We start from the raw sequence: 15,887 nt of genomic DNA on the forward strand, positions 1-15,887 counted from the left end.
AGTTACCAGCCTCTCATAAAAGTTGCTTCACTTTTGTGTTGCCACTGATAATCTCATGAAAACCTCATGACATGCATGAAAACGATTAACCAACCCTCTCGCTCCCTTGCCAACTCCTTTCTCAAGGGAATGGGTCTTGCTTCATAGCGGGGCCCGTTGTTGCATTTCCAAAGCATGGCCGTGGATCCGTTTTTTTAGCGCCGCTTTGCATGAATAATGACACCATAACCTTCTCCATCGGGAAGCGAGGAGAGAAAAGGGGGCACCAAGAACAGAGAACTGGAGGGACTGAATGATGTGGGGAGAGGGAGAGAGTGGGCAGCGAACGATTGGGAGGCCGGGCGCAATCCTGGAAAATCCACAGCTGCAATGCCCATCCAGCACCTTCCTTGGGGGTGGTGGAGCTTAGAACCTCTATGGTTCCAGCAAGGGAGCATGGAAGTTGCAGCCCAATAAATAACCAGCGTAGTTTGTTTGTTCCACCACCGTGTATTCATTTATTAGAAATTCTGTTTTTAGCTCTCAACCCTAAGCAGCAGTCTGTTCTAGTTGTGTCTTCGCAACAGTTCACAATAAGCAGCACTAAGATAGACGCATTCTTGGAAAGCCCCAGCCTTCCCTTTATTTGCACAAACCTTCCCCTTTTTCAAAAAGCTATGCTCAAGGAACGGGGAAGGGACTTACTGTTCCAATAGCTGGTCGTATTTGCTCAATGCATCTTTTTCAGCTATCACAGCTCTTTCCTTTTCACTCACGGCATTATCTCTTGCTTCTCTCAGGTTTCTGAAATTTAAAAAACAAAACAAATCACAATACAAAAAAAGGGATTGCACAATAAACATTCCTTTTATTCTGAAGTATTTGCTCAAAAAGCGATGGTGCGAGTTTTGTGTTTCTGGTTCCAACACGCCATAATTTGATCTTGAAAGAGAGTTTGTTTTTCCTTCCACCTCTCTTCCCTCCCTCCCCAGACTCTTAGTTCCATGTTTTTGGTCCGCATCCAGAACTCGCTTCTCAAAATATACCTACCCATTCAGTCTTTCTCTGACGATACACAGGCGCATCAAAAAGGAGGTGGAAAAGGGAGAAAAATTGACCTTTATTTGCTAGAGAACTAGAGAAACTTTGGTGTTTTGAATAATCAAGCATCAAACTTTGTGCTGAAGCTGGTCTATTATCTATCTGCATGCCCGTGGTGGGTTTCTACAGGTTCACCCCAGTTCGGGCGAACCGGTAGCGGTGGCGGTGGGAGGCTCCGTCCACCTGCCCGGATGTCATCATGGGTGCTCTGCACATGCGCAGAAGCGCCGTGCATGCGGGAAGCGAGCGCGCACGCTCACAGTTCCGAACCGGTAGCGAAGGTAAGTGAAAACCACTACTGCTGCATGCTGAAGTCATAGAGCAGAGGTCTTCAAACGTGGCAGCTTTAAGACTTGTGGACTTCAACTCCCAGAATTCTCCAGCCAGCTGGCTGGAGAATTCTGGGAGTTGAAGTCCACAAGTCTTAAAGTTGCCACGTTTGAAGACCTCTGTCATAGAGAGAGGTTGGCTGGGTTGAGTGAGGTTGGACCAAGGCTGCCTCCCATTTCATGGCTGAAAGTGGTCTCGAATTGGCACTTTCTGGTCTTAGTCCAACCTCTTAGTGCCCACCCCCAAATCTGTAGAACGGGCAATTTACAGCGACAGAACAGACCCTGCTAAAAAGCCCCATTTGTGATTTGAAGGGCGAGGGAGATCAAATTGTCAGCAAGCAGGCCTGTTCTTCGGTTCCCAAGGCTGTTGGTGAAGTTGGCTCCTGCCACAGCAGCCCAGATGACAAAATTAAAGACCAAGAAATCTAATTCAGCAGAAGAATGCAGGCATTATCCTGTTTGGGTGCTGTAAGGTGCTGTTGCCCTGAGTGATGTTGAGACACAGGTGAATTGGAGGCGGCTGATGCAGACGGAAAAAAATGCCCCGACAGATCAAGCTTCGCAACCTGAAAGAAGGTAAGCAAGAGGATAGTGGATTTCTAAAGGCCTCCAAATCCCCTTTGTGCTAAAAATATCTCTTTCCCAGCCATCGCCCTTGCTGCCACGGCCTCCTCCTCCTCCTCATTGCATAGTTTGAGACGACAGGTAAATTACCTGGACTGCCTTTTGTGGAAAGAAATTGCTAACATAAAATTTGCGACACCGATGTTTCAACTCATTTAAAGAAGAGGTCCTTCACCAGGGGTAAAATACTCCCGGTTCGGACCGGATCACCCGATCCGGTAGCGATGGCGGTGGGTGGTTCGGAGAACCGGTAGCAAAAATCCCTCCCCCCACCCCCATGCCCAGCTGAGCCGCACAATCATCAGAGGCTTTTTTTTTTTACTTTTAAAACCATTTTTTCTACAACTTCTTCCGCCGAAAAAATGCTTTTAAAAGTAAAAAAAAAAAAAAAGCCTCTGATGATCACGCGGCTCAGCTGGGATCGTCAAAGGCTTTTAAAAGAAAAAAAGCCTCTGCCCATGAGGTAACTCAGCTGGGATCGTCAAAGGCTTTTAAAAGAAAAAAAGCCTCTGCCCATGAGGCAATTCAGCTGGGATCGTCAGAGCCTTTTGAAAGCAATTTTTTTACAACCTCTTCGCCGAAGAGGTTGTAGAAAAAATGGTTTTAAAAGTAAAAAAAACAAATTTGGCCACGTCCACCCAGTCACATTACCCCACCACCACCACCAAGCCACGCGCACAGAACCGGTAGTAACGAATTTTAGATTTCACCACTGTCCTTCACTGCAGCTTGGTTGACAAGAGATCCCACATTCAAAATTTCATTCCTCAATTCATTCATTCAATTAAAAACGAGCAACTTTAAAGCCGAATCGGAGACTTTCCTTCAGTTACAAGCTTCTGTATTTGACAGCCTTAGGCTCAAAATCACATTATTATTTTTTCTGACAAGAATCCTTTCCCCTGCGGGATCCTTCCCATTCACCCTCATTTGGCACTGGAGTGGGCATACATCAAATGGGTTGATCTTTCCATGGTCTTAGTTCTGCCTTCAAACCTGGAACAGCCTCCCTCTTCCAACGCTGGCGAAGGTGAAGAGCTCTGAAAACCTAAAGATTCCCTACTTTGGGCAGAAATCTACTGTATTTTTATCCCCATTTGTAGAGTTGCCCTTCTAGCTGTAGCCTTTTGCAGGTGAACAGATGCTTGAGGTCTAGTTACAAACACCAACACCACCCTCAAGGCAAGGATGATGAGCTATAATTATTTTTTATTGAGAAACGGGTTGCCATCACACGTTAGGCATTACACAGCTAAGCTGGCTAAGCTTCCTCCAAAACCATCCTCAGATGATGATAACAAGCCACGTGGATCTTATCAGTATCTTCTCAGGAAACAGCCAGCTCAATTTCTCTCCTATTGTTCTCTCTTTACGCTATTTCTTCTTCAGAAGCAGTTCTACGTAATAATGACTAACAACAATAGCAACAACAACAACAACAAGCAGAGGCATCGAATCAAAATCATGTGAAGGAGTATTAGTACCACTTTATAAAGCCTTATCAAGGCCACACCTGGAATACTGCGTCCAGCTTTGATCACCACATTACAAAAAAGATGTTGAGACTTTGGAAAAAGTGCAAAGAAGAGCAACTAAGATGATTTTATTTATTTATTTATTTATTTTTCATATTTGTATACCGCCCTACTCCCGAAGGACTCAGGGCGGTGAACAACCATAATAAATACAAATACATATAGAAGTTAAAAACTATTAAAAAACAGATTAAGTAATTTGGCTCAAAGATTAAAACATCCAAATTTATCTAAAAGAGGTCTAAACCCGATTTAAAAGCCAGTTTAAAAGCCAATTAAAAAGGGAGAGTTAGGCCAGACCAGCTTGTTGGAATAGAAATGTTTTCAGGGCTCGGCGGAAAATGCGTAAGTCTTGGATGTTTCCTAACTCCAGGGGAAGCCCGTTCCAGATGGTAGGTGCCCCCACAGAAAAGGCTCTCCCCCTGGGGGCCGTCAGTCGACATTGTTTGGCCGACAGCACCCTGAGGAGTCCCTCTCTATGGGAGCGAACTGGTCGGTGAGAGGCTATTGGTGGCAGGAGGCAGGTGGCAGATTAAAGGCCTGGAGACTAAAACATATGAAGAACGGTTGCAGGATTTGGGTTTGGCTAGTCTAGAGAAAAGAAGGACTAGGGGGGCCATGATAGAAGCATTCTAGTATTGGAGAGGTTGCCACAAAGCGGAGGGGTTCAACTTATTTTCCAAAGCACCAGAAGGCAAGATATGCAACAATGGATGGAAACTAATCAAGGAGAGAAGCAACCTGGAATTAAGGAGAAGCTTCCTAACGGTGAGGACAATTAACCAGTGGAATAGCTTGCCTTCAGAAGTTCTGGGTGCTTCATCACTGGAGGTTTTTAAGAAGAGACTGGACAGTCACTTCAGTGATGAAATACAATTTTTTTTACTACCAGTTCTGTGGCTTGGTGGGTGTGGCAGGAGAAGGATACTGCAAAATTCCCATTCTCTCCTCACTCCTGCAGGAAGGATACTGTAAAATCCCCATTCCCTCCCCGCTCCTGGGGGAAGGATATTGCAAAATCTCCATTCCCACCACACTCAGGGGCCAGCCAGATGTGGTATTTGCTGGTTCTCCGAATCACTCAAAATTTCCGCTACTGGTTCTCCAGAACCTGTCAGAACCTGCTGGATTTCATCCCTGAGTCACTTGTCTGGGGGTTGGACTAGAAGACCTCCAAGGTCCCTTCCAACTCTATTCTGATTGAATTGAATTGAACTGATTTTCTGTGGAATCAGCCCATCTCATCCCTGGTCAGTGGCTTTTCAGCTGACGGGCGATGATTTGGCAAGTAAGACGATTTAAGCAAGATGGGTCAAACTGAGTCTAAATGAGAACTTCTCTCTTCATGCCTCATATTCACGCTGCGTGGGACATTAAAGTCCTATTATCCCATGGTTGGACTGTCCCAAATCAGATTTCAAAGCTATCACAGGCTTACTGGAAACATTTAACCAACGATGAGCTCCATGTCAGAGGTAGATCTATAAGAAGCAAAACGTATTTTTGCTGGAATTGCTGTTGGTTACAAGAGAAATTCCAGGGGGTCCTCGACTTATGACGACAATTGAACCCTAAATTTCTGTTGCTAAGCGAGAGAGCCGTTAAGTGAGGTTTGTCCCATTTTACGACTCTTTCTGCTGCAGTCGATAAGTGAATACCTGCAGTGGTTAAATTAGGAACACGGCCGTCAAGAGAATCTGGCCTCCCCGTTGACTCATGATCACAACGGAGTCAAAAATTTCTGCTGCTAAGCGAGACAGTCGTTAAGTGAGTTTGGCCCCATGTTACCATCTTTCTTGCCACTGTTGTTAAGCAAATCCCTGCCGTGGTTCAGTGAGTAACACCGCTGTTAAGTGAATCTGGCTTCCCCATGGACTTTGCTTATCCGAATGTCACAAAAGGGGATCACATGACCCCTAAGGCACTGCAACCGTCATAAATGTGAGTCAGTAGCTAAAGCGTCTGAATTCTGATCACGTGCCGTGGGGAATGCTGCAACGGTCGTAAGTGTGAAAAACGGTCGTAAGTCCCTTCTTTCAGTGCCGTTGTAACGTTGAATGGTCACTAAACTAACCGTTGTAAGCTGAGGAATACCTGTAATTTACCTGATTACCTGAGGAATACCTGTATTTTTCCTAAGCCTATCCCTTGGCAGGTGAGTTCTTGTAAAGGGCAGCGGGAATGGCCTTAAAGCAGGAGTCCCCAACCTTTCGGACCTCAGGGACCACTAACTTCATAATTTTAAATCCCGCGGACCACTAATATGATCTGCATAATGACTGACTGGGTGGGCGTGGCTAGGTGGTCATGTGACTGGGTGGGCGTGGCCAACTAGATGTCACTCACATCAAGGGCCGCCTCACCAGCCTCTACTCACCCCTCCCCTCCCAGCCACTCCTCGCTGGCCCGCCCGACTCCTTAAGGCCCCAACAGGAAGCAGTTGTTGTAGCTAAGCAGCCACCACAAGAAAGAGTTGACAAAACAGCTGGCTCAGTTCAAATTGGATCTGACGAGAAGGAGGCTCAGCAGAAGTACCTCACTGAGGACTAGGAGCATAGGCTTTCCAAGCAGAGGGGACACCTGCAGGAGTGCAAGGCCAGGTACAGGCGCCTGGAGGCTCAGCGGGGTGAGGTGGTCAGCCAGTTCCAGACCATGATGCAGTCCCACTGGAACAAGGTCCTCTGGCTATTGGCCACCAGCGGTGCTTCTCTCCAGCCTTCGCCCAAAGCCCCGCACCAAGAGGCTGAAGCAGACCCCGAGTCGGAATTTCTCCCCCCTCTGACCCACAAAAAAAGACCCCGAAAGGGGAGACTCTCTGCAGCAACACAAACGTTCATTGCACGTATCCGGCCCAGGGGTTGTAGTGAGGAGCCCTAATTTAGTGTAATATAAAAAATGCAAATAATTTTTCTGCGGACCACCAAAATTTTCTCACGGACCACCAGTAGTCCACGGTCTACTGGTTCGTGTAGACCGTGTAGTCTCACGGCAGTTGGTGACTGCTGCCTCAAAGGACAGGAGGAAAAGACAAGCAACAATTAGACAATTAGAGGTGCTTGAGACTGGGCCAAGGAAACAACCTGAGAAAACTTCTCAGACAAGCCCCTCCCTCCTTCACACAGAGATAAAGTGGGAAGCACATTGAGACTTGCAAAGTTCTGCCCTTTGGTTGGCACAACAACAACAACAGAACAAAACGGATGCCTGGTTTATACAGAGTTGATTTCTTAGTCCAGCAACGAATGCCGAAACGGGAGCGTGCGGGGGGGAGCACCAGAAACCGGAAGAGCAGCTCCCTGATGCGCACACGCAGGAGCGTCGGAAACCGGAAGACCAGTTCCCCGGTGCGCATGTATGTACCAGGAAGATGAGCTTCTGGTTTCCAACGTCGCTGGTCACCTGGTCTTCCGATTTCTGGTACACATACGCGCACGAAGACCATCTGGCCGGCGCGCATGTACGTGCCAGAATCCGGAAGAGCAACTGGCGGTGGCTGGTGTGCCCAGGCAGATGGCTCTGCATGCCACTTCTGGCATGCATGCCATAGGTTCACCATCACAGGTCTAGTCTACCTTGTACATATAAACATGTAAAGAACGGTTGCTGGAATTGGGTACGTCTAGTTTAATGAAAAGAAGGACTAGGGGAGACATGATAGCAGTGTTCCGATATCTCAGGGGCTGCCCCAAAGAAGAGGGAGTCAAGCTATTCTCCAAAGCACCTGAGGGTAGAACAAGAAGCAATGGGTGGAAACTATTCAAGGAGAAAAGCAACCTAGAACTAAGGAGAAATTTCCGTTCTAACTGTCAGGAATGCGGCCGCGCGGGGGATTATGGGAGCAAGAGGGCGCTCCCATGTGATGCCTCTCCTGCGCGAGCTGCATTGGCTTCCAGTGGTCTTCTGGGTGCGCTTCAAGGTGTTGATTACCACCTTTAAAGTGCTCCATGGCATCGGACCTGGGTATTTGCGAGACCGCCTTCTGCCGCCGATAGCCTCCCACCGACCAGTACGCTCCCACAGAGAGGGACTCCTCAGGGTGCCGTCAGCCAGGCAATGTCGGCTGGCGACCCCCAGGGGGAGGGCCTTCTCTGTGGCAGCTCCTGCCCTCTGGAACGATTTGCCCCCGGAGATACGAAGGATACCAGATCTCCGGGCCTTTTGCCGTGCCCTAAAAACTTTTCTTTTCCATCAAGCAGGGCTGGCGTGAAAACCCCCCCCCCCTTTTTTAGCTCTTTTAGCTTTTTAAGTGTAAATTGGGTTTTAATTGGATTGTTTTAAATTGTGGGCCAAAGCTGTATAATTCTTTTAATTGATTTTAAATTTTGTATTGGTATGTTTTTTATCCTTGGCTGTGCACCGCTCTGAGTCCAATAGGAGAAGGGCGGTATATAAATTGAAATAATAATAATAATAATAATAATAATAATAATAATAATAATAATAATAATAATAATAATAATAATAATAATAATAATAATAATAATAATAATAATAAAAAAAAAAAATCAGTGGAACAACTTGCCTCCAGAAGTTGTGGGTTCTCCAACACTGGAAGTTTTTAAGAAGAGATTGGACAACAATTTATCTGAAATGGTATAGGGTTCCCTGCCTGAGCAGGGGGTTGGACTAGAAGACCTCCAAGGTCCCTTCCAACACTATTATTCTGATAGTCCTGCAGTTGATGTGACAGTTCTGGAGAGTTGGGAGGGCAGAAGGAAGATCACATGCTGGGGAAGACAGCAAGGGAAACTTAGAAGTTCCGGATGCAAGTGTTGTAACATGGTGCAAGTTTAAAACGCACAAAAGGATGAAGGGATACAGACCAGAAAGCACGTAAGCTCGAAGACAAAAACACAAGGGAAGCGTGAATGATTCACCCACTCACCACACCCCTTCTGTCCCAACAAGGATAAAAATAAAGCATTGTTTTTAAGATTCTGAAACGTACTTTTAAATCATCCACATTCAAGATTTGGCAGCCAAGTCATCACATCATTTCGAGATGAGGAGGAACAGGATTTCTGCCAAACATTTCCAGAACAATATTCTTAGCCATACTGCCTGCAAACATTTTTATATCTGTCAAAGCTCCCTAAAAGAAACAGACCTTGAGCTTGTTTTATGTAATGCAATACAAGTCGGAACACGGGAAGCCAAAAATTTGTTAATCTCCATGATGCAATTAGTGGTTGGCATAATTTTGCTGACTGGTGAAGGCGGCGGAGAAGAGAAAGGTAAATAATAAGTAATGCTTTCTTGCCTATTTTAGTTCTTCACCTGCCTGAAATCATTTTAAATCTTGACATTTCTGTCGTGTTCGCGCACATCCAGCCGATGCACGAAGCTGCGTTTTATGCACTGCTTTCTCTGCACAATTTTTTTTAGGTTTGCATTTTAATAACTTGTGACCAGATCAGCGGGATTCGTTATTATGGCAGGCTTTCTTTAATTAAGTCCTATATTCTGGCATTTTAAGGCCTCCTTCACTGTGAAAAACAAAACATTTGGAAAAGGATTGCTAGAAAATAACAACTAAATAATTGTGGGTTTGGTAGCCGTGGAATTCTACCACAAGTATCTGAGATGAGAGTAAAAGAATTCTTTATCTCTACTTTCAATTTCTCTATGAAAAACTATGTTTGAAGAAAAGAAGAGGGGTGCGTCGGATTTGGAAGGATCTCAGCCTAGACTGGCTGGTTTGAAGAGTCTGATCATTTGGCAGAATCACAGCAGACGCAAAGTTCTCTCAACCACTCAAAAGGGAAACTCCAAAACCGGAGTTCTCTCTGTCTGGAGTTCTTCATATAAAAGAAGAAAATATTTAGTTACTCTCTCTCTCTATTTGCTTTTTAGTCACGTGCTTTTGATCAGGGAGGCACGTGGAACTTATTAAGGCCCGTTTTAGATTTTCACTGCATTTTATGACAATAGACCTGTGGCAAGGAGGTGCCAGCGACAGCAAATCGGATTTTAGGGCTATAAATGCAATGGAGAGATGTCCCGAACAGTGTTTGTTCTATGGTGGCAGCTCTTCCACCAATGCTCCAAGGCTGCATGTGGAACGTCAAAGAGCCGTGGTGGCGCAGTGGTTAGAATGCAATATTGCAGGCGAATTCTGCCAAATGCCAGCAGTTCGATTCTGACCAGCCTCAAGGTTGACTCAGCTTTCCATCCTTCCGAAGTCATTAAAATGAGGATCCAGATTATTGGAGGCAATATGCTGACTCTAAACCGCTTAGAGAGGGGTGTGAAACACTGTGAAGCGGTATATAAGTCTAAGTGCTATTGCTATTCCTCAGTACGATACATAGAAACTCAGAGCCGGAAGGGGTCACAGCTGCGTAAGTTAAAGCAAGACTTCTTGCTTTGAAAAGAAGGCCAAGGAGGAATATTTTGAAATCTTTACAAAGCAAGGAAAGGTTGGTGGTTAGACGAAGTATCCAACATGTGTGTACATGTGTAAGAGCGTGCAAAAGCAATTAAATAGTGTACTCTTATATTGCCCAAATTCAAAATCTGCTATTCCAAACTGAGAGTGTGTACCATATCTACACTTTCAGAGAGTTTCTCAATAAATTACCCACTGGAACGGTTAATCGAGGGAACAAACTCCAAACACTTTTTATTGTCATTCCGTGCAGCTCTCTCCCGCTCGCTCTTATTTTCTTACGGAAGTTAGTTCCTCGCTGCAGCAGCTTCAAGAGCCGAGTTCCTTCACTAGGAATTTCTATTGCTTTATAATCACAATCACTGTGAAGACACACGTATTGAGATGAGCTAAAGTATCGTGGCCAGTTCAACGATACCGTAAAGCCAATCACAAAAAAAAAAATAAAAAAAAAATCAATCTGGATAAAAATCAAAGTAACAATTCAAATCCACTTGCTGCCGTCATGGCAGGCAGCCTTCTCTTCTGGGGAAAAGCATGGCGGAGTCATCGCTTTGATGCTCTTCCATATGCTGGAGCAAATGTTGGAGGCCGGCCTGCAGCCTTGCACAACCTCTAAGCAGGGGTGAAATTAAAAAAATTCCCCTACCAGTTCTGTGGGCGTGGCTTGTTGGGGGCGTGACTAGGTGGGTGTGGCCAACTCGACATCACTCACACCGAGGGGCTCCTCACCGGCCCCTCCCTTCCCAGCCACTCCTCGCCTGGCCTGAGAAGATAAGGGTGACGGTGGGGTATGGAGAAGTGGCCAGGGCAGAGACAGAGAGATACAGAGAGAGGGGGAGAGAGAGAGACTAGAGAAATACAGAGATGGAGGGGGGGGGGAAGAGGGAGGGAGGGAGGAAGGAAGGGGAGAGAGACATGTATCAAAAAGAATTTGTGGTTCTCTGTGTTTTTTAACAACTGGTTCTCTGCCCTAATGGCAGAGCTAGTGGTGGGTCATGTGACTAGTGGAAGTGAGTGACACCACGCCCATCCAGGTTTTGTGGCTCCCGGTGTTTTCTTTTCTATGGGAAACAGGTCCAAATGGCTCTTTGAGTATTTAAGGTTGCAGACCCCTGGTCTAGACAGTCACTTATCTGAAATGGTATAGGTTCTCTTGCTTAAGCGGGGGGGGGGGATTGGACTAGAAGACCTCTGAGGTCCCTTTCAGCTCTATTCTGATTTTCTCCCTCCCTCTGGATCACAAAATTCCCTTTCTTGGGCCTCTGATTCCTGCTGCTGCTGCTGTTCCTGGATTTTTTACTTGTTTGTGCTCCTAGGCAACCAGGTCTCTTCCTGGTCTTCTCCCTCAAGTTAGGGGGTTGAGAAGAAAAAGAAGAAGAAAAAAAAAAAAAAGAGAGAGAGAGAGAGAGAGAGAGAGAGAGAGAGAGAGAGAGAGAGAGAGAGAGAGAGAGAAGCAGAAGAAGAAGGGTACTTGGTTTCCTGGCTGAGGATAGCCCATCCTGCCAGACTAGAATAAAGATGCATGCAATAGTCGGTATGGACTCTGATGTCTAAAAATATCTTTTTACCAACCTGTTTTCCCGCTCATACATTTCCTTTGTAGCTGTTCGAAGCTGATCTATCTCTTGGGACGTTTTCTGCCTTAACTGTTCCAGTTCCTCATGCAGTTTGTTTTCATACTCCGTTTTGTAGTGATCCCTTACAAAATGATTTTTAAAACGTTAAGATAAAACATGTCAAAATTTATGAATAGTCTTTTCTGACTTCGATAAAACTTGCCGAATGGTTAAGAGATGGTTGTTTTGGGTTTTTTTAAAAAAATATATTGATATATTTTTAATAAACATAACAAGCTCAATATTGATATAAACAGTGTATTGTCCGAGTACAATTCCTTTTGAGTAACCAAAAGATAATAAACAAAGTAGTCATCATAATATGCATATCATTAATAATGTTCACATAGTAATATTGGCATTAGCTTTTCCATACTAGGAAAACTTTTATTATATTATTAATCATTCTTTTAATCTTTTTAGTTTCTAACCTGTTTCTGTTAGTTAGCCATTGGTAAAACAAATCCCATGTTAAAAAGTAATGTTTCTTCCTCCTCCTTGATTTTTAATGTTAATCTGTCTATCTCTGCACATTCTAATTTTTTTTTTTTTATTACACTTCCATTTGTCAGACCTCATCATTTTTTCATTGGTGTGCAAACACTATTCTTGCTGCTGTTAACACATGTAAGATTAGATATGTATTCCCTTTATTAAACAGTTCTGGTAATATACCCAACAGGAATAATCCTGGTCTAAATTCAATATGTTGCTTTATGATTTTTTTTCTAACCACGTATGTATTTTGGTCCAATATTTTTTTTTTGTCTTGTTTTAGGTTTTTTGTTTTTTGTTTTTCTTGCAATTTGATCGCTGTGTTTTGCCACCCAGAGTTGTGTTCTGCAAGATGGACAGCCGTATAAATCTTTTAAGCAAATAAAGGAATAAATAAATGTGCTTTGCTTCTCTTCTTACTGAAATGACATCAGCCGGCTGAGTTTAAGAAGAATTAAAATGGCAGAAGAACTGAGGAGTTTCCTTAAAAAAAAAAAAAGCCATTTCTTTCTAGGTTGTTGCAACATTACTATTACTACTTAAATTCCATACACATACACACACACACTCCTTCTCAGATAAATGAATATCAATGCTGATAGCATTGCTTAACACTGTAGATAATCCTATAATGGTTCGCTACCCCTGAAGTAAAGAAATCACAGGCTCAGTGCATTTTAAACTCTATTTTTTTTAAAAAAAAATCAGGTTTGGTTACCTTATTCACTTTTTAAGACCTGACAGTTAACTACCTTGGATAATAAATTCCAATTTAATTAACAGGCTTAATCCCTGCATGTGTCCTTCCTCTTGCAAAATAATAGAAAAACAGTTATGACATCAGTCGGTTCTTTTGCATTAAAAAAAGGCAACCCAAGGGAAATCTGGTCAGAAACTAATCGTAATTTACACGCATCTCCATTATCTTTGAATAATCAATAACAACAATTGCCATTGTTTTCTTTTAACTCAGTTTTCCTAACCTCCTGTAGGTGGATTACCGTAATCCACCATGTTTTAAGAATTATAGCTGCAAACTCTTGGGTGCAAAGGAACGAGCAAGGATTCTTTGAAAACATTCTGGTGGAACCTCAAAAGTGCTTTTTTTCCCCTCATAAGGCAACCGGACTGTTTTATTCCTTGAGGAAGAAGAAAGGCTAAGATGATCAAAGGCCTGGAGACTAAACCATATGAAGCAGTGGTGGGTTCGGCCCGGTTCTGCTGAGCCGGTAGCGGTGACGATATGATGTCACCGAACTGGTTCTGCCCCCCCCCCCGCCCGCCCTACCCCACGCGTTATTCTTACCTTTTATTTGGCCCCACCCCCAATCTATTGTTGCCTCCTGAGTCCCAGCTGATGACTAGAGGGAAAAAAACTGTTTAAACTCTTGCCGCGGGGCTTCAAAGGGCCGCCCTAAAACTGATCAGTGTTAAAAGAAAACAAATGAGTAGACCGGTGCCTGCAAAAATAAACGGATAGACCAGTGCCTGCAAAAATACATGAGTAGATCAGTGCCTGCAAAAATAAATGGGTAGACCGGTACAGCTCTGCAAGCAGTTAAAAGCCTAGTAGACCAGTACCTCTGCTAAATCCTACAGAATTGTCACATGACCCTCAAACCACGCCCAGAGAACTGGTAGTAAACAATTTTAGAACCCACCCTGATATGAAGAAAGGCTGCAGGCTAAAGAAAAGAAGGACTAGGGGTGACATGATAGCAGTATTTCAGTATTTGAGGGGCTGCCACAAAGAGGAGGGGGTTAAATTATTCTCCAAAGCACCAGAGGGCAGGAGAAGAAATAATGGTTGGAAACTAATCAAAGAAAGAAGCAACCTGGAATTAAGGAGAAGCTTCTAAACAGTGAGGACAATTAACCAGTGGAACAGCTTGCCTCCAGAAATCGTAGGTGCTCCATCACTGGAGGTTTTTAAGAAGAGACTGGACAGTCACTTGTCTGAGATGATATAGGCTTTCCTGCTTGAGCAGGGCTCTGGACTAGACGACCTCCAAGGTCCCTTCCAGCTCTCTTCTCTTCTCTTCTCTTCTCTTCTCTTCTCTTCTCTTCTCTTCTCTTCTCATTCCTACCTTACTCTTCTCAAATGTTTCATTTCTCATCCAAAAAAACTTCATCAGTTTGATGGTTGGAGGTGGGAAATGGAAGGCTAGGTAATGACAGTTCCCCCTCCCCTCCATCACAACTGATTGTGTTCTTTTATTCTTCTTCCTTCATTGGACCTGGGTATCTTTGAGACCGTCTTCTGCCACCAGTAGCCTCCCATTGGCCAGTCTGCTCCCACAGAGAGGGTCTCCTCAGGGTGCCATCGGCCAAATTATGTCAGCTGGCGACACCCAGGGGGAGGGCCTTCTCTGTGGGAGCCCCTGCCCTTTGGAATGAACTGCCCCCAGAAATGCGTAAGATCTCCGACCTCCGTGTATTTCGCTGTGCCCTCAAAATCTTGTTGTTCCGCCAGGCCGGGCTATCAATGTAAAGATTTTAATTGGTTTTAAATGTGGGATTTTAAATTTGGGGGTTTTATAATTGAGCCAATTATTTAATAATTTTAATTATTTTTAAATTTTGTCTGTCTTTGTGCTTTGAATCAGGCTGTACACCGCCCTGAGTCCTTCGGGAGAAGGACGGTATAGAAATAAAATTATTATTATTATTATTCCTCAAGGAAACCCCCCCCCCCACCAAAGTCTAGTTGCCTTTTGAGGGGGGGGGAAAACATTTTTGAGACAACTATGACTTGGATGACCGAGAATCTCCACAGACCTTCAGAAGGAACCGAGGATCTCTCGGTGCCAAAAGGATGAATAAAACGGCTTACCTGGACGTGACGTATTTCTCATACATTTCTTCTCTGGCTTTTTTGGTGTCTTCTAGCTGCATGTGAAGCCTTTCGAGGCGGTCTTCTTCGTGAGCACAACGGACACTGAGCTCCATGTTCTGTCGGTTGAGGTAGTCCTTGTCCTTCTGCAGCAAAGTCACAGACTGTTGCAAAGCGGTAGCCTTTCCGTTGAAAAAAAAAAATACAGGAAAAATACCACACGTTAGATATCCTGTTCCCATAAACCAGTAGTCGATCGCTGTTGTTGTTGTTGCTTTTAAATGCAGTTGGGTTGTTTTTGAGTTTCAAATGCAGTTGATGTGAAAACTGACTCTTGTTTATTCTGGATTACAACAGAGTGCCAACGGCAATAATGGGAACATGGAAATTTGTGCTTGTCAGCCTGTCCTGCTAACTCCCCCATTTGTACTTCATGCTCAAAGCATTATCGGAGACCCCACAACGCCCACTTTATGGTCTGTTTCTGTTGCTCCCCTCTGGGAGGAGGTTACGAAGTATTTCTGGTTAGGACTACCAGAATCTCTAACAGCTTTGTTCCCTAGGCCATCCATCTGGTAAACTACACAAGGTTCGTTTTCTCACCATGTACATGTATACATCCGAACTAGACTGTGTTGCTTCTCTGTGTCATATATAATATAGGTGGGTATATGCGTAATCTTTGTATTTATTTATTTATTTATTTTGTCATGTTTATGCAGTGCATATTGGAGGTGGTGACCCTTTGAGAGCTGTATGCAACGAAATTACATTTTAATGTATGCCGAATAGTGTACATTCAAAGGGACAATAAAGCTATTCTATTCTATTCTATTCTATTCTATTCTATTCTATTCTATTCTATTCTATTCTATTCTATTCTATTCTTGTTGTTGTTAGTTGCGAAGTCGTGTCCGACCCATCATGACCCCATGGACAACGTTCGTCCAGGCCTTCCTGTCCTCTACCATCCTCTGGAGT

At 44.2% G+C, this 15,887-nt stretch overlaps 1 protein-coding gene across 1 annotated transcript in view; it reads right to left on the reverse strand.

Annotated features, from left to right (window-relative positions):
- PIBF1 (progesterone immunomodulatory binding factor 1) overlaps positions 1–15,887 on the reverse strand; it is a 100,226-nt gene that overhangs the window by 64,650 nt on the left and 19,689 nt on the right. The window contains exons 8-10 of the mRNA XM_034416880.2: positions 14,907–15,088; positions 11,535–11,660; positions 685–783 (exon numbers count right to left, since the gene is read on the reverse strand). Of these exons, the coding sequence (XP_034272771.2) occupies positions 685–783; positions 11,535–11,660; positions 14,907–15,088 (407 nt within the window). The remainder of the gene's footprint in view (positions 1–684; positions 784–11,534; positions 11,661–14,906; positions 15,089–15,887) is intronic.

The sequence above is a fragment of the Pantherophis guttatus genome, chromosome 5 (genome assembly GCF_059756535.1).
Source record: "Pantherophis guttatus breed Tessera chromosome 5, ASM5975653v1, whole genome shotgun sequence".
Classification (NCBI taxonomy): Eukaryota; Metazoa; Chordata; class Lepidosauria; order Squamata; family Colubridae; genus Pantherophis; species Pantherophis guttatus.